The 22577-nt window shown below is 38.5% G+C and overlaps 1 protein-coding gene across 1 annotated transcript in view; it reads right to left on the reverse strand.

The window, feature by feature from the left end:
* Positions 1–22145, reverse strand: part of HERC2 (HECT and RLD domain containing E3 ubiquitin protein ligase 2) — a 104107-nt gene extending 81962 nt beyond the window's left edge. Inside the window, 4 exon segments of the mRNA XM_036387038.2 lie at positions 3144–3281; positions 10793–10907; positions 21269–21388; positions 22082–22145. Coding sequence (XP_036242931.1) covers positions 3144–3281; positions 10793–10907; positions 21269–21340 — 325 coding nt within the window. The 5' untranslated portion in view covers positions 21341–21388; positions 22082–22145.
* Between the last annotated feature and the right edge of the window lie 432 nt (positions 22146–22577).

A 22577-nucleotide genomic window follows, 5' to 3' on the forward strand; every position in this document is an offset into this window, starting at 1 on the left:
ACTAAAAGCCCCTTACAGGATGAAAGTCCTGCCTATGTCCTTCTCTCATAACACAAATGCAGGAATACAATGCACTTGGCAATGACAAGTATCCCAACAAGCTCACTGAAGTCACATGGTTAATTTTAACCTTGCCTCTTCAGTAGTGCCCATAAAGCATTTCCTGGTGCAATCTTGGGGATACTGTATAACAATATCAGAAAAATAAGGTGCAACACTGAAAAAAGTGTGCTCAATACAGCCAACCTTAAGCATATTATAACTAAGAAAAAGAAGCCCAAGAAGATGAAATACTGCTCTATTTTCTGTAGGCTTTGAACAACCACTTCAAAGAGTTTCCTCTCTTTTTTTCCCCCCCATACCTAGGGCTGAACACCTGGACCTCAGATCGTGTAAGATGTTAAAACCTGAAAGATCTTCAGAAAAGAAAACTGAAAAAAAAGAAGAAAGTAGTAAACAAGGGTTTTTAGGAAGAATCACAGGAACTTCTTTATTAATGTACTCAACCTGGTATGAATACAACAGGCAGAAGATATTTTAAGGGAGCATTCATTTAAAAAACGATTATTTTAACAGTGGTATCACAAAAGAGCAGCATATGAAATAGAAGAACACTAAGATGCAAAAGAGAGAAAAAAAACCTCAAAGTCAAAAAATGACTTACACATGTATTTATTATTATCTTATGTATTCTTACAGTTCTTGGAATAGTAGGACTGTTACAAAAAAATAAGAAAAAAAGAAAACCACTGTGATATCTTTGCCGTGTTCTGACAGCACAGTGATCTCAGCTTAAATGAGACCTAGAGAAAGCATTTTGCTTCTCTGAACTTGTGCCAGGATGACAAAACACGCATGGAGTTGAGGGGCACATGAAGTACCGTTCCTCAGCACATTTAATGAGCAGGTTTTCCTCTGTGCTCCCACAACTTCTCAGCCCTCATGGGGGAGAGGTGTCACAAGGCCCACTGACCTAGATTAGCCTGCTGAAGTTCAACACCACGATACCCCACACTTGGCAAAATAAGATTGCATTACAGCACTTCTCAAACATACAGTGTCCAATATCTAGTTACTATTTTCATAATGTAAGGCTGTAAATCATTCAGCTCAGCAGAAATACTTCAGTGTATTGACCTGAAACACTGACTTTAAATGCCTCTTCAGTTCTTTTTGTAACATAACTTCAAATCTCCATCTCTGAATTATATCTTACTTGTAAAGGAATATAAACTATAAATGAAGACATAGTAAGTCTCTAGTTCTTACTTGATCAGCAATGATATATTTAAGAAATAACTCTCCTTTTTAGAAGTTCCCTCATGGATTTGACAAGGAAATGTTTAGAAGTTCATTTTTCAAAGGATAATAGAAGAAATGCTTAAAACAGTTCTCATTTTATGAACTATTAACAGGAAGTATCAAAATGGAACTGATGCTGTAGCTTTTTCAGAATTAATTACCAAGTCACAATTAGGATGGCTCAAAAGGCAGCTATTAGCTATATTTCTGACAAATGCAAAACAAAAACTTACAAGGTAACCTGCAATCATGAACAAAAGCCCTACTTGGGGCTTATTTATACAATAAATGCATTTATTGTACAAATAAACCACAAGTGTGTTCCCAACTGCTGTTTAAGGATTTTTGTCACAGCCAGGTGATACAAAATTCAAACACAAATGGTAACAGAGACCAAGGAATAAAAATTTATTTCTGACAAATTATAAAGTCTTCACACCTTATTTCTAGAACAAGAATCCATACATGTGGCAATAAGCCATACTATATATAAGCATTAAAAGTAACTACAAGACAGAAAGCTACTTCTTTCTGAAAACTCCAAACACACAAACATCCTTTTTCTTTTGAAAAACTGCTTCTTCAATTTTTTAAAAAATAATTGGAGGGTGAGCTTAAAGACCAAATGTTGTCTCAAACACTTTGGTCAGCTGGAAGAAATTTGTTAAGATCTTTGACACTTAGCTTACTATTCTGTAAAATTGTTTTATTTTACTTTTCAGCAACACACATTAAATAAGAATATAAGACATAAGTAATGTGACCTTCAGTTCACATCTCTACAACACATTGAATTCTCGCTCCCACTTCCACTGTAGTGGCAATTCTTGTCATTCCTGATATACTGCAAGGTTCTGTCCTACTACCAGAGTGACAGCAAATCCATCTGTCCTCCTGTCCTCAAGGAAAGGGAGCAAGCAGGCTGGCACAGAGCAGAGGACAGCAGCCTGGCAGCTGACCTGTGGCTCAACAGAAACAAGCATGTCCCCTAGCAAACACAGCTACACAGATGCAGATTCTGGCACTGAAGAGATAATACTTTTCCCAGGGATCTTCAAGTGCTTCTGGGTGAGGGGAAAGGACAAGTGACACAACAGATGTCTCTGAAGTTTGTACATGCCAACATCTGAATCAGGCAATATCATGTACCAGGAACTGTAAAATAAACTACTGAACTGAGGCTTCTTCTCATCTGCTATTTTTAAACATGGACAATTTTAGACAATGAACTGCCGCTCTATAGTAGCAAACAGCCACAAACCTCAAATGGCTTCAGTATCAAAAGCAGGATTTTATAGACCCCTGCACAGAGATGTGAATACACAAACTGCTGTTCCACTGCCACCACAGGTGCAATTAGTGTCAGCAAAGGTCAGGACAAACAGTTAAGTGAACTAAGCATTTCAAACTTCCTCCCATGATTCACACAAACCTATCTAATAGACCATGAAACCAAAAAGAAAAATCACCCATTAAACCATTACTGCCTGCAGAAAATTCAGGCTTCAGAAACAAAGCAATTTCTTTATAATGTCTGCAACTGAAAAGAAATATTCTGAAGACATTGGAACTTTTCACTGGGTAACTTCATTTATTTCAAGTTGGTCTATCATTCCTTCAAGCAGCCTGAAAGGGGCAAATTGACTCTTCAAGTCAAGAGTCTAATTAAACTTGAAATTAATTACAGCAAACGTCTAATTTCAGTCACAGTTAAACCATGTATCCAACTTATTTCACTAACCTAAGAGATGCAGATGTCAGCAAGAACATTTGATACAAATACTTCCTGATGTATATAGAATACATGATGTCAGTGAAAATGACCAAAACAGCTGTGATACCTGGTTGTTTACCCCACACCCAACTCTCAACAATCGATTTGGCCCTGTAAGTGGGCAGTGGAGTCTCTTCTTCATCTTTCTTTTCTTTGTCATTCTGCTCTTCTTTCTTTGATGCAGTTTGGCATTCAGTGCTATCATCTAAAGAAAACAAAAGGGAGGGGGGAAAAAAAAGACCAGTTAAGCTACCTTCAAGTCAGGTTGGAATTCAGGTCTAGATTAGAAATATAAAGGTGAAATCCCCAGCCCACAAGCTTACAGAAATGTTGTCTATCATTAAGAGAACATGGTGGGGGAAGTTCTATTTTATCATGTTAACTGTCACAGGTGCTGGGTCTCACGTTACATTTCATAAGACAGCGACCTTGCAATCCAGAAATCACCTCTGTAACCTCCTCAGCATGATGAACATTTAATATAGATACCATCATGTAAGAATTGAAAAGGATTTGCAATACACAGTACTGCAAAGAAGGCACTTGAAGTCAGACTGTGCTCCCAGCTATCTGTATTGCTGTAGCATTTACTTGGTTTTATATTCTGTTTCCAAGAATAAAAAAAGACAGCAATAGCCTATATTTCAAAATCAAGGAGAGCTACACATTGGCATTTACACTACTTTTATGCAGCAGTATGTCAACATCTGTAAAACATCTAGCATCTTAGTAATTACTGGCAAGTGCTGAAAATAATACCACCATTTTCTGCCCAAGCAACAAAACATCATGTGAAATCCTTTTGAGACTACTTTCACAAAGTCAGAACACAGACATTAGTCACTTATCTCTGTAATCAAAGGCTGCCTGAAAGTCTCAATTTTCTAAAGAGAGTAGAACTAGACAGCTGGAAGTTTCTCTTTATTTATATTGGGACTAGGGATTTCCATATCCATACCTCCAGTCAGTTCAATGCATAAGATTGCCTTGCAACTGAGGGACACATGGCCAGTTACTTTCCTCACTCTGACCTTCTTTTCAAACCATACCACTCAAAATTTCTCAAGTCCAGCATTTGAAACTTGCCTGTGAAGAGTTTAGTTCCAGCCTTTTTTACCTGGCTCCTAGAACTGATCAATCCTTCATTCCTATCTGCCAGTCTAGTCCAGAGACTCCCTCCCTAAATGTCCCAGCCACAACATGACAGATAATCACTACTATTTTGTCTTTTTTCCTTTCTCACCCCACGTACCCCACCAAAATAATAGATTTGTACCAGCATATATCAGAAGAAAATAATAAGCAAGAGGTTTACATCAGTAGCCAGACATGGAACATCTGACTGCAGCCTACCTCACACTCATGGAGTGAGATCAAAGGCTCTCATTACCTCAGAATGTACAAAATGCACCTATCACAATGTACAAGAACATTCAACTATTCTTTCCATCTGGCCTATCAGAAAATTAATGCTTAATCTGGCTGAAACTGGATCTGTGATTGCCTCTTTGTTAAGTTTTTTTTTTAACTGGAGACAATAAGACCTCCCAAAAAAAAGGGTTTTTTGTGCCACCTTAATTACCCAAATTTGAAATTAAAGCACTGTTTCCTGACCTGTAACTGACAGGTGTTTAGGAGATGGAAGATGAAGACTGAAGAGCAGGAGAAAAGGAAAGGAGGCATAATTGCAGTATCAATGATGGAGCTGAGATTGTGGGTCAAGGAAGAGATAGCAAAGTCACTTGAGAACAGGAAAATGAAATTTGGATATACTTCTTGTAAGTGGCAAACAGAGAATCCAACTGTGTCACTCAAGCCCTGAGGAACAGTCTGTGAGTCACCAGTTTGATAACAATGTCCAAAATGTGATTCAATCCAGCTGTTTCTTTTCAGAGGCACAGGAGAATAACATGAAAAGTACAGAACCCATTATAGACCAAGGACCCTGCTCAGCCCCAGTGGCTCAGAATATTTCCACAGTAACACCATAAATCTCACTGTTTCTCCACTCACCCACACGTCTAGAGATACGCTTTGCAGGGTCTGGAATTTTAGTTAGTGGGTAGAAGGATGCTATGCCAAGACACAATTTACAGGCAGCTGTAGGAGAACTTGTTATGCTTTTCAACAGATCCTTGGCAAAGGATGACAACCAAGGGCTACAAACTTAGTCATTTAATCAAACTCCTCACTGCAAATAGAGAAGATCCCAGTCCTGGTAGGAACTCAAGCTGTGTATGGAATAAAAACAACCCTGGCAGGTAAATCCACAGGAGGATTTTTTTTTCAATTGTCTGTATGAACCAGGAAGAGGAGCAATGAGAGAAAAAGTGGGAAGGAAATGAGCTAAAAATCACATTAAAAGACCATGTCAAATTGTTCCACACAGACAGTTCACTAAACTTGCAAAAAAACTACTTGCCACATAACAGAGAAAGCTGGTATCAGTCTAGACTGAAAGCAGCAACACAGACATCATAATTATGGAAGTTCTGTTATGCTTCACAAAAGATTTTTCAGAAAGAGGGGCAGGGAGGAGAAATAGGAGAAATATCTTGAGCAAAACCAGAACAGACCAAAGTAACAAGACACTTTTCAAAACAATGCATTCAAAAATACAATGCAGTGTGTCAGTATGATTTAACTTAATTTTGTGAATATTGTGGGGGAAGCAACATAACATCTCCCTGAAAGACCTTTCCCTTTATTATGTTTTAGTACACACCCTTATACCTCTACACTGAGGCAGGCAGGTACAGCCAGCAGTCAGAACTGAGCAACTGAAGTAACCCTTCTCAGCTAGAAATGAGCTCCCAAACCAAAGCACAGCAGCTCACCATGCCTGCACTATCTTGCACAGCCATGGCTTAATCTGGTATAAACAGAGCATAAAAAGGAAGCACTAAAAATGGAACTTACATTTCATAATCAATGAGGGGAAAAAAACCTGACACTGCATAGTGGCCTCCACCACCTGTTCTAGTATGGTCTTGTGCTGCTCTGAAATGCCAATGAACTCATGTAGTTGGGAATCCCTCCATGGCAAGAGAAGGCCTGCAACAGTTCCCCTACAGATGTTGACAGGGCAAAAAGTCACACAGTGTGCTTTAGAAAAGGGCTGTGTTTTATAACCACCCTAAACCAGTATTTGGTAGTCCCAGATCCAGGAAATATTTCAGCTGCAATATATTTTCTGTCAAAAATCCTTGATGTTTTACACACACACCCATATATATATACACCTACATACACAAAATCGGTATTTGTTATTTGTGAGGGAAAGATATGCTTTACCATTTGCAAACCATACTTATACAGCTCTCTAGGTTAGATGATTATTTCTAATTAGGGTTAGGAGATCAGAATCTTAAGTTTCTTTTCTTCCCTGTATACTATTTTTTAATACATTATTGTTTGAATTTACAATAGAGCATTCTACACTTCTGAAGTCAAACTGTCCAACAGAGTGACTACAGACTTCCCTACCCTGCAGAGAGAATATGAAAACCCACAGCTGAGCACTGAATTCTTGAGTCACTGTGTACAGACCACAGCTGGGTCAGGGGAAGCAGAAGAGAAAAGTGCCACTTCTCACTTTTAACAAGTTCTCCCTTACACAAAAAAAAAGAAGGCTCAAAGCAGGAGCCAGCCCACACCCCTACACACTGCTACAGTTTGATTTATAACGTGGTTTGTACAGCAGCCACCATAACCAATTCCCACATGCTGTTATTCTTGTCATAAATATTTTGTTTCTGCCAGCCTCTCTGGAATTGCTTGTGGCATTTGGACTTCATTTAACCTGCTTGCAGGTGCAACACTGCATGAGGTTTGTGTATTTAGAGGCACCAGGCAGAGAAAGCCCAACTTTCAGGAAAGGGGGAACAGAAAAGGAAGCCCACAGTGTTTACAAAAGGCAGGACAGAGGTATGAAGCTGACAATTTTATATTTTTGTTCTGAAACTTAAAACAGCTAAATGAAACAGACTCTTCCACCTATGAAGACTGAGGAATCAAAAATAAATAAAAAATAGCAACCCACAAAAGAGACCTGTGTGTCTTAAAGAGACTGGTATGTCTTAAAATTTTACAGTAAAAGTTCTCTAACTTCAAAATTTAGTAAGAATAATATTATTTAATATTTTTTATTATTTTCAGAAGCTGGATTCCAGTATACAAGGTATTAATCTAATCCAAATTTCCTGAGGGCAGCCTGATTGTCTTTGAAATACATGCAATGCTGAAAGTGCACCTGTATTTGGACATCACTACTGTCACAGCTGTGTCCTCAGATGGTACTTGGAAACATACAAACACATTCTGCTGAACACATTTATCAAATATGTTTTTCTTAAAGTGCCATGACTTCAAAACAAAGACCTTATTCCTAACCAAACATTCTTGCTAACAGGAGGGAAAAAAAAAAAAGCACTACTTTTATTTCTTCCTAGAGGGAAAAGGGATGTTTTTTGCTGTCAATAGCATGTTCTTCCAGTCTGCTGCCACTGCTAATATCCACTGACAGAATGAAGTGCCTCTTCTGAACAGTCCAGTCAGCATCAACAGAGAGCTATAGCACTAGTGAAGAAATATATTTATATATATATATGTATATGTGTGTGTGTGTGTATAGTGGATGGGCTTAAATCAAAACTTCTTTAAAAAGACTGAATAAAAGGGACTACATACAGCAACCTCTCTTGTTCATCTCCAGATTAGTCAATTTAGCAGCAAACTCTGAATATTGACATTATATTACTTTTCATATGAAACCACTGGGTTTTATATAAATCTCATTACTTGTGTGTACTTTTCCCTCTTGTCTTGAATTATATTTGCAGATCATTTATGCAAAAAAGTAAGTACCAACTAAACAGACATAAATACTTTAGATTTTCATTTCATGAAACTAAACTTGAGCTGCAAGTTCAGAGGTGCAAACTGACCCTCAGTTTTTCTGGTTCCATGATCAAACATACAACCTGATTGACAGTGACCTAAAATAGCCCTTTTTTTCCCCTCAAGCCTGGTTAGCAAGATAGCTGTATTTTAGAACCCTGTAGGCCAACACAACAGCCTTTATGACAACTAACTTCACTGAAACACAGTTCGTACATTAATCCTAAGAGTTAAGAGCCTGAAAAAGATTTATTTAAATTTCCAAACTACTGCAGTGTTTCAAGAGATATGTAGAAGGACATACACCCTCCAGCTGTGGAAAGGAACAGGTATGATCTGTGCTATGTAAAACTTACACTTAACTCCTCCAGAAGCAAAGACGAGCGAAAGGCGATGTTTTAGTTTTTACCTTTGTTACTCACCATACAAGTCTATCTTAATTGGCACTAAAATAAACTAAATTAATTTTCCCCAAGTCTGTTTTTCCCACAACAGTAACAGGTAAGTGATCTCCCTGGCTTTATCTCAACTCCCAAGCTTTTATATTTTATTCCACCTCCTATGGAGGAGGGGCAGCAGGCAAGGAGCTGGAAGGGTGAGCACCTGGCTAAGGTCAGCCCACCACAATACAGTACTGGAAACAACAAGTGGCAGTCTGCCTTTACCACCACCCCACTATGCACATGAAAAGGCTTTCAAAAGCCTCATCAGAGCTTGGACATTTCAGAGTAACATAAAAGCCTTATTTATACACTGAAGTGTCAGAAACTCTGTATTTTTAAATAAATGTTTTCTACAGTCTTCAACACTTTTTGAACCTTCTGAGACATGTACACACTTACATCTGGCATTAAAAAAATAAATTCTCATAATTGTTCAGAAGGGTCCTAAGGGTGGACAAACATGAAGTCATAGATGATTGACTTAGCACTTCTGGATTTTTATTTTATACTGCTGTCTGTATTTTGCATCAGAAGTGACAGATTGCATTTTCCTAGATGATATTTCAAGGATTACCCTGAAAATTAAAAACAATTATACTTTGATATCTTTCTATAAGCTTTCTCAGAATTACTAAAAGCACTACAGCACCATAATTAACTGAAAATCTCAATTCTCTGCAGCTACTTAGCTATAAAGATATTGGAAGAACAGTTTTCTGTCAAGGACTAGCACAGGTACAACTCTAAAAAGCAACGTGTAAGTATCCAGCACAAAAAGATAATTTTGCAAAGCAAGAAAAAAAAATACATTATATAATTTATATATCTAATAAAATATAGATTATGTATATATATATATATATATAGTACCCTTCAGTACTACAGATGTTTGTTATCCTTCTTCTACATGAAAGCACAGTGTGTTGAATTGTTTTACCACAACCACCACAACACCTCTATCACAAGCTGTCAGTGAACAGGAAACCATTTCCTACAATTCCTTTGGGAGGTAATACTTCCCTTTATTGCAAAAAGTTTACAATGCCTTTTGTTACTACACATGGAAGTAGCCAGCCCAAAGAACAAACCAACCATTACTCTACCTCCACTCATTTCAGAGCAGCTTTGTAGTAGCCTTCTTGATAAGATCAGCTGTATTTTCACCCAGTGGCAACAATAATACTCCAAAGGGCCAGCAGCATAGGGAAGACAAAAGTTTTCTAACTCTAAAACACTTAGGAGCATAACCTGATTTTTACTACAGCATGCAGCCACTAATAACCTACAAAGCTTATACTCTTGATAAGTAAATGTATAATTCATTCTTCTTTCATAAATTATTTACTGCATCTTACTTCCTGTAAAAATTACCTCTTCTAGTCAAAAACACATCCATTCCTCCTATTCTTAAAGAAGGCATACTATAGGTATGAAAAAATTGTCTACATGAGTAATTCAGCATTATTGGTTTGAAATATCATGTCTATTCCACAGTACAATTCAGGAAGTAACAGATGCCAAAAAAATAGTTCACTGTTACCAAAGGCAGTATTTCTACCCATCTCCTCATTTATCTGGGAATTTCACAAATTACTGACAAAACTTATCTGACCACTTGGTGAGTCTATTTCAGCCAGATGAGGAAAGAAATATTTTAGTTTTTGACCAGTTTAATTTTCTGTTCAGTATGGAGTTAAAAGAGCACCACTTATGTGGTGAAAGTGAAAAAAAGGCAAGAGCAGAATCACTCCATTCCAGCATTCCCCATTGCAAAACAAAATCCACTCCCACCAAAGTAATCTCTCTAAGCAGATGTATTACTCTGCCACTTGCAATATTTGCAGTGTTATAACTGCTCTCAAGTACACTGGAAAACTTAAAAGAAAAAACAAACCCAAAAAACCCCCCCCACACCACACACTACATTCTCAGGCGGATCGTGGACAGTTTTTCAGCTGACCTTTCAGTTACTTGCTGAAGACTGTAAACAAAATTAGAAATAGCAGTATCAGCTTTATCCCATTCCTCAGTCCACTTCCTTTAAACAAAGGCTACAGCTGTAAACACACCAAGCATACCAAACAAAAAGACACTGCCAAGCCTCTCTCATAGTAACATGCCTAGTTATGAAGTTAAATTTCACAAGGCTAGAACAGATTTAAGCCTTCATTTGGAGGCTTGGACATTACCTTTTCATACACTTTTTAGAAATCACTTTCAATTGTATTTAATTCAAAACATTAACACCTGCAAATCATATAGACAGGTGATGATGAACAAAAGTTTCGTGACAGTATGAAAGCTGAAGTCCATTTTCAACACCACAATGAAAGAAAAAAAAACGAACAAATTAAAAGAAGTTTAAAATTCATACCTTTTCTTGGAGGTAGTTCACCACTCTGTATTAATTCTGTTCCAGGATATACAATCTCTCCATCTTTTACCATTTCATTCCACAAGCCACACAATCCATCTCGTGTAAAAGCAAGCTGTTAAAAATAATACATTACATACAGTTACACACACTTTTCTCTCAAGGCAACTCAAGCTAACACTAAAAACACATCTGATTTTATACATCATCCCAGAAGAAAGAAAACACATGTACCATCTCACTGGAAATGAGATTTTCTGTGTGTGTGTATGACAAGGATTTAAAAAAATCTTCAGAATCTGATTGTCTAGCTATGCTATTTTCAAATTAAAAGTGCAAAATGGTAAATTTTAGGTTCGAGTCCAGAAAAATGAACTTTTTTTGGTGATAAGTTTTCATTAAAGGCATGGACTTTGTCACCCCAGAACTATCCACCCATTCAAGATGACACCAGCTGGGGGGCAGGGAGAGGGTGTGGGGAGTCCTTTTTCTCTTCAGGAAAAGCTATTCAAACAAAGTCAAGCTGCATAAAATCCCAAGACACAGAAGCTCACAGTCCCCTCGCCAACCAGCAGCTGAAGAGCTGGGCATCTTAACCAGAATGATGACATCAAGGCACAGATTTGTAAATGAATTCAGCCAGTTCAATCTGGTCCTGCTGTGCAAAGCATCTCTCACCACCCTCCCTCCTCTTTCCAACTGCTCCAATGCCTCCTCTCCCACCAAGAGCCAGATTATGGAATGGATCAGCCTAAACCCAGCAACACCCAGAGCAAGAGCAAAGGGCTGCTTGAGCCCAGGTCAGCTCCCAATACACTCTGTGCTCAAGAGCACAAATACTGGCAACAGAACACAGACTCTGCTAGCTGGAACCACTCACAAAAGCACTGGCTGTAACACAAGTCTCCTAATGATTTAGGAATTTGGATCTCCCTTGGAGAATCCTAATGAGCAGGACAACTTCTCTTCTATGGATGTTGTTTTTTGCTTTATAAAATGCTGCAGAACAGGTATCTGCATCCCAAGTGAATTCCATAATAACCAGGCTGTAATTCACAGCTATAAAGCATAAGGGAGGAGGGCAGGACACAAAACTGAAAAACAGAGTATTTTCTCCATACCACAGTGGTGCAGTGGACCACATTAAAAAAATAAAAACAAAAACAAAAAATAAACAAAAAACCCCCATAACATCACCAAAAAACCCTTTTAAAAATAAGAAAAGAAAATACAGCACTTGTTGAAGGTTCATTCAGAAGCTTCTTTGTGTTATGTAACTAGCAATCAAATCCAAAGTGTTTTAACAGAGAGGTAATACAAAGATGTGACTTGCAACAACTGCCATAAAATATTTACCACTACATAAAAGTCCACTTGTCTCGAGAAACAGCTCAAAATAAAATCATTACATTGTAATGATTAAGGATTACAGATACTAAGAGACACATCCACCAGCAGGGCAGAGATTTGCTGACCCAGCTCATCCCAGTTAACAGGAATTAAAAGACAAGTTGCGTGCTTTCACACCACTGTAACACACTAAATGCCCATAGTAATTTCTTGACTTCATATTGAGAATTTCATATTCACAAATCCACTGCAACACGTATTAATGATCTCCATAATTCTTCCTTCAGCATAAAATATGAGTTGACACATTGTACTTGTCTGTCCCTTACTATTGCCTGACCAGGGGCAGAATCATGCAGTGTGAGCTTGACGTTATTCACCTTATCTGTGACTTATCAGTTGTACAGCACCAGAATCGAACCCTGACCATGCTTTACTGAAAGGTACAGTCCCTGTACTTCAGTGTTACACAGAATAAGGAGATTTTGCAAAGACCTGCTTTGTGTTTTGCTAAGAGCTTTACATTTGGCTTCATTTTTTTAAAATTGGAATAACCTGAAGCTGCATTTCAACAATGAAAAAAATCATTCACCATTAACTGATTTTTTTTATATTTATGAATATTTCAACAATAAATGGTTTTCACTTTTTCCTTTTTTAGATGTGGTCATATACTTTAGTGGGACACCTAGGGAATTTACTTTTCATAGTTTTTTTCCTGTGTAAAAAAAAGTAAAACAGTTGTTTCAGTGATTTTATTTCATATAGTGGTGATACATTATTTTTTTTTATCTTTCACCTGTAAAATGCTAACCTATGGTAAAATACAAGCTTGAAAAATAGTAAGTGAGGCAACCTTCCATATGGGCTGCATAATAAATTATAGTTTTCAGAAATTACAGATCTTTTTCTAATAAACTGTCTTTTTCACACATTTTACTTTACATTCTCAGATCACCTTAGTATGGAAAATCATTCTCACAGCCCATAGAATCTAAATGTCTCCAGGCTTTGAATGCCAGATTCTTCATAATGTAGAACTGTTCTATTTCAGAAAACTTACTTATTACTTTTGAAAGCATTCATATAAAGCAGAATCAGGAACTTTTTTCTCCAACTTCTAATTCTTTCACACAGCACAAAGTTCACTCAACTCTTTCATGCAACTAAAAATTGTAAAAGTAAACAAAATTTCTTTGGCCTTGGATTTGTTTCAAAGTCTTATCAAAGTAATTTTTTCTTGGTATGTTGCAAAAAGATAGAGGAACCACCAAGTCACAGAGTTCCACCTCCCTCTCCGAATACCATAAGCAGCCTTCAGATAAACAATTCTGCATACTACTTAGGTTGTAGTTAACATTTTGTCAGTAGTATCTGTGTTGGGGGAAGGGAAAAAATGAGACAAGTATGAAAGTAAAGAAACACTGGACTGACTTTACAGCAATAATCAAAGCAACCAACTGAACAGATAATTAAGAAATTGTATTTACAACCAATCCATCTGTCATAACATGGCAACTTAATTTCAGCTGTAACACAATTACTATTAATCTACTCAACATTCAGCAGATATCTAGTATTTGCTATATATATTAGCCAAAAGTGAAAGAAAAGTCTGAGTTTTTAAGTGATAAATTATTTAAGCAAGTTTATTTTCATGATCTCAAAATTACATAATCACGATAGAAAATTTACTGCTCCCTTAAGAGAAATATTTCTTTTAGCCAAGAGAAATGGAGCGGAGTGGTTGATACAAAAGAGGGTCATGCTGACATCCAGAGGGCCCTTGACAAGCTGGAGAAATGGATTGACCTCATGATCCTAAACCTCATGAAGAAGTGCAAAGTCCTACAGCTGGGGAGGAACAGCCTCAGGCATCACTACAGGTCCAGTGTAGGCTCAGTGTGAGAGACATGGACAAAAAGGAGAAAGCCCAGCAAAGAGCCACGAAAATTTTTAAGGGACTGGAACTCCCTTTTTATGAGGAAAGGCAGAGAGAAAGGGTTTGGGAGGAAAGCTCATATATATATATATGTGTGTGTGTGTGTGTGTGTGTGTGTGTGTGTGTGTATGAAATCTGAAGGGAAGGTGTAAAAAAGATGGATCCAGGCTTTGCTCAGTAGTACCCAGGGACAGAACCAAAAGGAATGGGTGTAAACTGAAATGCAGGAGCTTCCCTCTGACCACCAGGAAACACATTTTCCTTGTGAGAGAGAGACCGAGCACTGGCACAAGGTGCCCAGGGAGGTTGTAGATTCCCAAGTTTTGAAGATATGCAGAAGACATTCAAACACAGACCTGGGCACTGGACTCTAGGTGGCTCTTCTTCAACAGGGGAGTTGGACCAGATGACTTCCAAAGGTCCTTCCAATCTCAAACATTTGTGACCCTGTGAAACTTGCAGCTGAAGATAACACTCTTCTGTGTAGTGGAAGAGTGTCTGCTTTAACTTCCCAACCCTGCATTTTTTTCTTCCTACAGTATTTTATGACTTTCTTCCTTTGCTCCCACCGATACCTCTCACATTCAGTCATTCATAATGAGTCCATCACACATCTCAATGTTCAAACTAGAGAACTAAAACTTTGTTCAGAAAAAAAAAAAAAAAAGAGAGAGAAAAAAGGTACTTCCCTCCACTAAATTATTTGAAGAATCTTCACAAGGCAATTGGTGCTACAGTAAAAGACAAGAAAAACACACTTGGTGTCTTCATTGTTCCTGACATACTGGACATCCAAACACAAGAGCAGCCACCTGTGTTCTGTAAAGTCTCTCTCACTAGATTGCTAAATTATTAGAGGGAAAGATATTCATATGAATCAAGCAATTTCATTTGCAAATGTTTAAAGGGATGAATTTCAACTCAGTAAGTTAACAAATTAAGAATAATGAAGTTTTCACTGAACTTCTGCAACTGACAACAGTACCAGAGATGTGCCCTCTGTAAATCTCCCCCAAGGCCCTGCTTGCCCCATTACACACTTCCTTCCAAAGACCAGGACAAGAGCAGCTCTATACTCCATTACTACTATCCACTGCCTTGCAACTTTGGCCCATGTTCTTAATCCTCCTACTCATTCCCCAAGCTAAAAATCTCCCTTGTCCTTTCCCATGACATCTACTGACCTCTTCTCAATCCCCATCTCCTACGCATCTCACCTTCTGAAACCCCAAGGCTCTTCCATCATTTGTCACACTTTCTCATCCCCAGACCATGTCATGATCACTTGAAAGCCATATATCTCAACAAATCCACACTTCCCACACAGACCTAAGGCTCAGCCCTGCCCACTTATCCCAAACTAAAAACACAAGGGCCTAAGGAGACTTTAAAGTGAACTTCTACTGTAAACTGGGCTGCCTCCACTCTAATCTTTAGTTAATCTTATCTCTGCAGTAGAACTGTAATTTATTCTGTCTGGTACAACATCTGATTAAGTCCAAGGGGTATCTAGTTTGGTTGCTGACATATGCTGCTGCCAGCCTCCAACAGGGCTGGCAGTGAAATTCCCGTCCACCCCTATCAACTTTAGACAATAAGACCCTGGCATTAACATTTCCTTCCATTTCAAGAAAATTAAATCTTGCAACCATAACTGGGTAAGCTCCTGAGAATTCTCAAAGCACTGCTACAATTTTGCTTTCAGTAAGTTATTTTAAGAATAATCAGCAGCTCTGATTTTGCTTTGAAGTCAACTATTTTAATTAGACAAACTCTATGTAGTACATTAGATTTTGTTATCAAGGTGGTTTCATAAACTTCCCTGCAAAAAGCATAGAAGCCTTCATAAAAGTTAACTTGAACTCAAGAGAAACGAAGCCAGGAAAATCAAATTACCCAAAAGGACAAGGATTGACTTAGGTAGGATTCCTGGTTATATAATTGCGCTGGAAATTTAAGAAACTGACTTCATAACCACAGAACATCAATATGGAATTTAAAATATAAGCTACTTAAATAATCTTCACCTCAGAATTGTCAAGGGTAGTGGAGAATGTGTTCTTCTATTCACTTATTTTTGCATTAGCCACTGGCTGTAATTTAAAAACTACATGAAAAACTTTCATAGCTAGAAAAATACTTAAGTGAAAAACACTTTCAGCCCAGTAGTAGTGAAGAAAATCACAGAAGTAGTCCTTTACAAAGTCTCTCTTCTGTTTTTGCTTTTCTGAATCCATTCAATTTGTGTTTCCTTTTTCATTGTTGTCTTAGTATTTTGTCCTAGCTTCCTTCCTCTCCTGCTGAACGAGGCATGCCCTGAGACCACAGCTGCTTATCACACCTATGCAGAGCACAGTGCAACATCACTACACCTAAACACAGTGCTCAACAGCTCAGAGAGCAAAATCAAAAGGTTCAGCAGCCCCACATTACTGCAACAGATTTGGGGTTAAACTAGAAACATCCCCATTATAGCAGGGTGCTGGTCTTCCACTGGCTGGAAAAACTAACAGTAAATAGTCACACAGAAAGAAAAATTATGCAATTCCCTATTTTTACACATCTGAAGAATAGCTCTGTCTGAACACAAATATTTGAACCTATGGATTAAATCTAATTTCTCTAACCTATCACACCACATGGAGTGTTTTTCCCTCCATCTGGAAATCACTTATTTAGGAGAGACAGCACTACTTCAGTTTTAAAATAACTTTTAAAAATTGGTATCACAAAGTTCACTTCCTTTAATTACAAAGGAGTCCTCATTTGCAGTTTACTAAGAGCTTCCAAATAAGCCCTTCATTTTTTTGATCAGAAAACCAAAGCAAAGAAGATTAACAGGAAACAACAAAATAGAGACAGCAACTTTCACCGACTTCTTGCTTTTAATAGCCAAGACATCATTTCTTTACATAATCTTCTCACAAGTAAGACACTGATCTGAATGTTGGAAGGTAGGATTTTCAAGAAAATACAAATGATGAATGTAACTTCAAAGGAAGGGTAAAAAGGTTTCAAATTAATGCAACTCTTAAAGGTGGCTATTTAATGTCAAAAAAATTATTTTCATCTCTGTGACAAAAGATAATGACAGAAATAGTCAGCCAAGCATGAATTCAATCAAAACTGATGGAAATACTGCATTTTCCTATTGCAGACAGCTCCTACACCTTGACTGTTGCCTAAAGTTTTTCTCCACACTACAGGAAAATAAAAGTTTTTCCCTCTAACTCCTGCTATTAAGCACAACAGTTCTCCACAGGATCCAGAATAAGCAGCCTAATTAAACTCCATTTGAACACACACATGCATCCCATTAGCTCACAGCAATTCTAGTTTTTAGTTATTCATCCATCACTAATTAAAGGTCTCTGCATAAGATTCTAATTTAGTTGTACAGTACATCTATTTAATCAGAATTATTTTAAGCACAGTTTGATTCCACAAACTGGGTACCTACCTAGGTTTAAGTAAACAATTTTAATCTTCCCTTTTTATAATAAAGGATGTCTTCCTTAGGAACAGTCATTGAAACACAATCTCCCATGACACACAAAGTTTGCTATAAATGTAATGGTTCCTACTAGTAATAGTCATCAATAGGTAGGCCTTTTCAATGCATTAATTCAAATCTAAATAAGTAACTTATAAATTCAAGCAACTGTATTAAGAATGATACATGAAAAAGTGGCCTGCACTAAAATCCACCTATTTCATAACTTCACAGGACTATTTCATTAATGATGATGTTATACACATCCTGTTGATATATGTCATAGGAGAACATACTACATATTGTGTACTGATGTTCTCATATTCAGCTGTACTACCCTGATATTTCAGCTGCTGTAACAGTCTGTTTTTACAGATAACAGAGAGTATCCTATTTTGCTCCACCAGGAAATTTAGATTTTTTTAAGTAAAAGAAATGTTTCTGAGCACTTCAAAATTACACTAGTAGCCATAGATCATGCAAATAATTACAAAGTTTTTAAAAAGACATGGAGCAGTTACAGGTTGCATTTGGATCTTTGTGGAGCACTTTGGCTTCCTAAAATAGTATTGTTCAGTTTCAGAAAAAATAACATAAGCAAAAAACATTGTGAAGATGCAGTTCCATTAACATTTCACACCATGTCAGGTAATTGTGCAGGCCAGAAGGTCTCTGCTACTACAGAAGGACTTGTGCCTTTGATATTCACTTAAGAGCAGTAATAACATGCTACATCCCACTGCCTCTATCTCACAGCAGTAACATCCCAAAACTGAGTAAGAACATTTAAATTTGGCCTGGACACCAGCTGCAACAGTGATGCACACAGGTGATTAAACACAAGCCATGCTACAATCCACATGTCACTCTTTTCTTATTGTATTAATGCCACAACATAATACTTATTAATGCAAATAGTACTAGAATATTGTGTATTACACTATTCATGCAACATCTTGAGCAAATGCAAAAAAGAATGCAATAATTTTAAGAGAGATTTCATTGGCCTAATCATCAATAACTGCCAGTTATCAAGTCTAAAAAACAAACTCTCTAGCAACACTGACAAAGGAAAAAAGTAAAAAAAGAAAAAAGTACTTTGGAGATACTAGGCCACCAAATGAAACCATTTTACTTCCAATCCTAGCAATACACCCCAAATTTTTTAGCAGCAGAATTTATTTTAAAAATTAATCAGTCTCTGTATGCCTCCTAAGGTAATTCCCCAGAATAATTCTGTTTCTACAAGGACTGTCACCTACTCATTCTTGGACTGCTGTACACTGAGAAGTTAAAAATGCAGCTAAAAAGTGAAGAGTTCCAGGGTCCAATTCCAAACAATCTGTAGTCATTTTAATCCTTTCACATAAATTTAGCGTGTCCTCTTCAAACCTCTCATAGTACTGTGTTCACCTTTTCAATTCCTGCTGACAGTCTCTTGAGCACCAACAGGGCTCTTCTACAGCTGAGCCAGTAAAAACAAGCACATTAAGAAATCTACATATTCAGTACACATAGAACTTAAAGGATTAAGACTCAGGATTTATACCCATTAAAAAAAATAACCACACGCAGCTAGGTCATGCTAGCCAACAAGCAGCTAAAATAATCATTCATGTAGTAGAAAAATTCTCCAGAGCCCAAAACCCCTGTCCTTCACAGAAGGCATCTGCCATTTAATACATTAAAAGATGCTACTCAAGATTCACATGCTCAATTTTTTAAAATACTGAACACACGCATCCAATTAAGAGTTCTGTGATGAGGACCTGTGTAATACCAAAAACAGGTAACCTAATAAGAAAATTATATTATACCCAGGAGGCCTGGCTTGTCTTCAGATTCCAGAGAAGTGATGTTTGCATCCAGCACATGACAAATCATTACTGTTCTCTTATTTCATTATTCTCATTATTCTGACTAAAGCTTGATTGGAAGGAAAAAAAAAAAAGAGTACTCTGGCAATTAAGAGTTTAACTTGTTATTACACATAAAGAACATGTGTAAGTAAGAGCATTTATTCATAGAAATATGCTACAAATGCAGATTTTTATTATTAAAAGGAAGTCTTGTAACACATCAACTAAGCTACAGTCTAATAAATCACAAATAATATCATTGCATTTATACACACAACTGAAAATAATCCATGACAACTGAAACCCTCCTATCAAAAGTTTAAATAATTAGGGAAAAAAAAAGTGATGTAGAAAAAAAGGCACTACAAAAAAGGAAAAATCTGATATATCACATGAACAGTCACATTTTTCACCCCATATAATAGAAAGAAAGAAAGGCAATGCATAGTCAGCAGGTGTTACAAACAAAGGTTGCCACTTTTTCAGATAAATTTCCCTGTATTCAACAATCATTATATACAATATAATGTAATCTAAAAGCCACTCTTCTGAAAACAAAAAAAATATTTCCCTATTTCTTAATATGCTTGCCTCCAAAATGTTGTATAGCATCTTTATTTACTACATTAGAGAAACATCTGACTTTAGACTGAAACTTTTACTTTGGTAGGAACAAAAGATGAAAATAATCTAACCAAATCAAGAGCAAGCCCTGTCATTGCATAGCATTTACATTCAAGACCTACTAAATAATGGAATCTCTTAGGCTATATCTGTCACTTCTGATTCCAATTTATCTTGTTTGATGTAAAATACTGGAGAAAGGCTGCTTTTAAATCACAACTGCATGGGGAAAATCCTTCTCTAACCATAAGAACAACTCAAGCATGTAGACTATCAGCAGGTAATCTGGGATTAAGTCACGAAGACAGAATTTTTAGGAGTTTTTCAGTAGCACTATCATTAACAGTAACAAAAGAATAACACTGGCTGGCCCACCCCAAAAAGAATTTCACAGTTTTGAGTTGAAACTTGGAAAGGTTATTCAAAGTAAGAGATCTATACGCAACATCTGGGTAAAAGAAGGAGAAGACACAAGGACTTAATCTAGTTATTCATTTCACCTACAACAAACATAACTGACCCAAACTACTCTATTTCTCTATATTTTCCATTTATTTGCATATAAAAAAGAATTTGCATTTAAGAAAACATATTAATATCCTCCTCCTCCTCCCCATATTACACAACTTTGCTAAATGAAGAAATCTTCTAAGATAAAGAAACTTTCATCAAATACTGGTATATTTCAATGAAGACCACTTCCATTTCAACCTTGTACCTTTGACAAAAGCTCAAAAAGGACAAAATTTAAAGGAACCTTCTATTCATAATGCAAACAACTGCAGCAAAATCTAATTTGAATTCTCCAAAATATAAATTACATTTCCATTGCCTTTCGCTTCAGTTCTCCTGTGCATTAAAACTGCCAGCTCATATGCAGGCAAGACATTTAGCAACAGCCTAAATAAGAATTTATAGTTCTAGCAGAAATGCCACATACTCTGCCAGGAGCTTTGACACTCAGCAAAGATAACACACATATGTAGCCCAGCTTGTTTCAAAGCAGAAGGGACTGGACTGAAAATGCAGATCTATTTGCAGATCAAAATAACTTGGTGTTTCTTCAAAGCCACTTATAAATCAGCATACCTGGGAAAACCTATGCACTATCTCAAGAGCTGCAATCTTCTACTTGTCAGCTTTTTGGACTAAAAGCATCCTTGAACAGCACCTGAAAGGTCACAATGCAATATGACCAAAGTCCTTACCTGCAAGTCTGTCTTCAACCATTTGGAGTCAAACCTTGCTTGAGCAGACAGACAAAAAGAATCAGAAGACATGTTTCCTTCTTCAGCCTTCTCTCCAGGCTGGCTGAGCAGCCCAACCTGCTACAGAATGAGCGGAGAGAAAGAAAAAATAAAAAAAAAAGGACAATCTAGCACATGAAGTAAACCACACAAGGTTATTTTTGTTCAGACTAGGACGGCTTACACTCGATCTTTAAAAATGTATCATGAAGAAGGACCTCGCTCGTTCACATCCCCTGAATTTGCACGGGGAGAGGAACGCGCATTAGGAATACTACCTGAACCCAGAAAAAAGCCTGCACATCCCCTCCCTGTCACACCCGTGGGAAGGAAGCCTCCCTTCTGCTGCGCTGAGCCACACCGAAGGCCTTAACGCTGCCCCTCAGCCCCGCAAGTGGTGCATGAAATAAATAATTGATCGCAGATTACGCAAGCCGCAGGCCAACATAAAGCGATTATCAGGGTCACCCGCACCCCCTCCTCGCCGAGGCCGGGGGCTCCCCCTCTGCCGAGCATCCCACCCCCGCGCTCCCGCCCCGCTGTCACCGCCCTGACGGCTCCCACCCGCCGGGGCAGCCCGGGGCCGGGCCGGGGGCTCGGGGAGCGGAGGCAGAGCCCCGCCCAGGGCAGGGGTCGCCGCGGGGGCCGGCCCTGCCTCGCCTGCCCCTCCCGCGGCGCTCCCGGGATGCGGAGCGGAGGCCGCGCTCCCCCGCCGCCGCCGCCCTGCCCCGCCGCCCCCGAGCCCGGCGGGGCTGCCGGGGCTCCCACACTCACCAAGCAGCCGCGGCAGCGACGGCGGCAGCGGCGGATCCGGCTCCCGCTGCACCGCCGCCCGCTCGGCCCCGGGTAATCCTCGCCCCTCCTTCCCTCGCCCGCCCACCCCCCACCCCTCCGCCGGCGGAGCCGCTGGCCGATCCCTCCCTCGCTCCGCCGCTACTGGAGACGGGGAGAGTTCGGCCCCCCGTACGCCAGCGGAGCTCCCTGCCAATCGGGAGAGCGGCGGGAGGCGGGACATCCTGTCCCGCAGCGGGGCGGGCAGCGCCACGGGCAGGCGGGCGGAGCCGCGCCGGTAGTAACGGGATGAGAGCATCCTTACAGCCGGGATGCAGAGATTAAAAAAAAAAAAAAAAAAACAAAACCAGAAAGGGTTGTTTAAGTCATTGAAGGGCCATCTGCAAACTGTACTGTTGACTTCTTATATAAAGTAGCTTTTAAGTGTTTCAGACGAGAAAGGTTAGTAAGGAGTAGCTCGGAGGCAAACAGAATCTCA

This window comes from Molothrus ater, chromosome 2, assembly GCF_012460135.2.
Source record: "Molothrus ater isolate BHLD 08-10-18 breed brown headed cowbird chromosome 2, BPBGC_Mater_1.1, whole genome shotgun sequence".
NCBI classification, from domain to species: Eukaryota; Metazoa; Chordata; class Aves; order Passeriformes; family Icteridae; genus Molothrus; species Molothrus ater.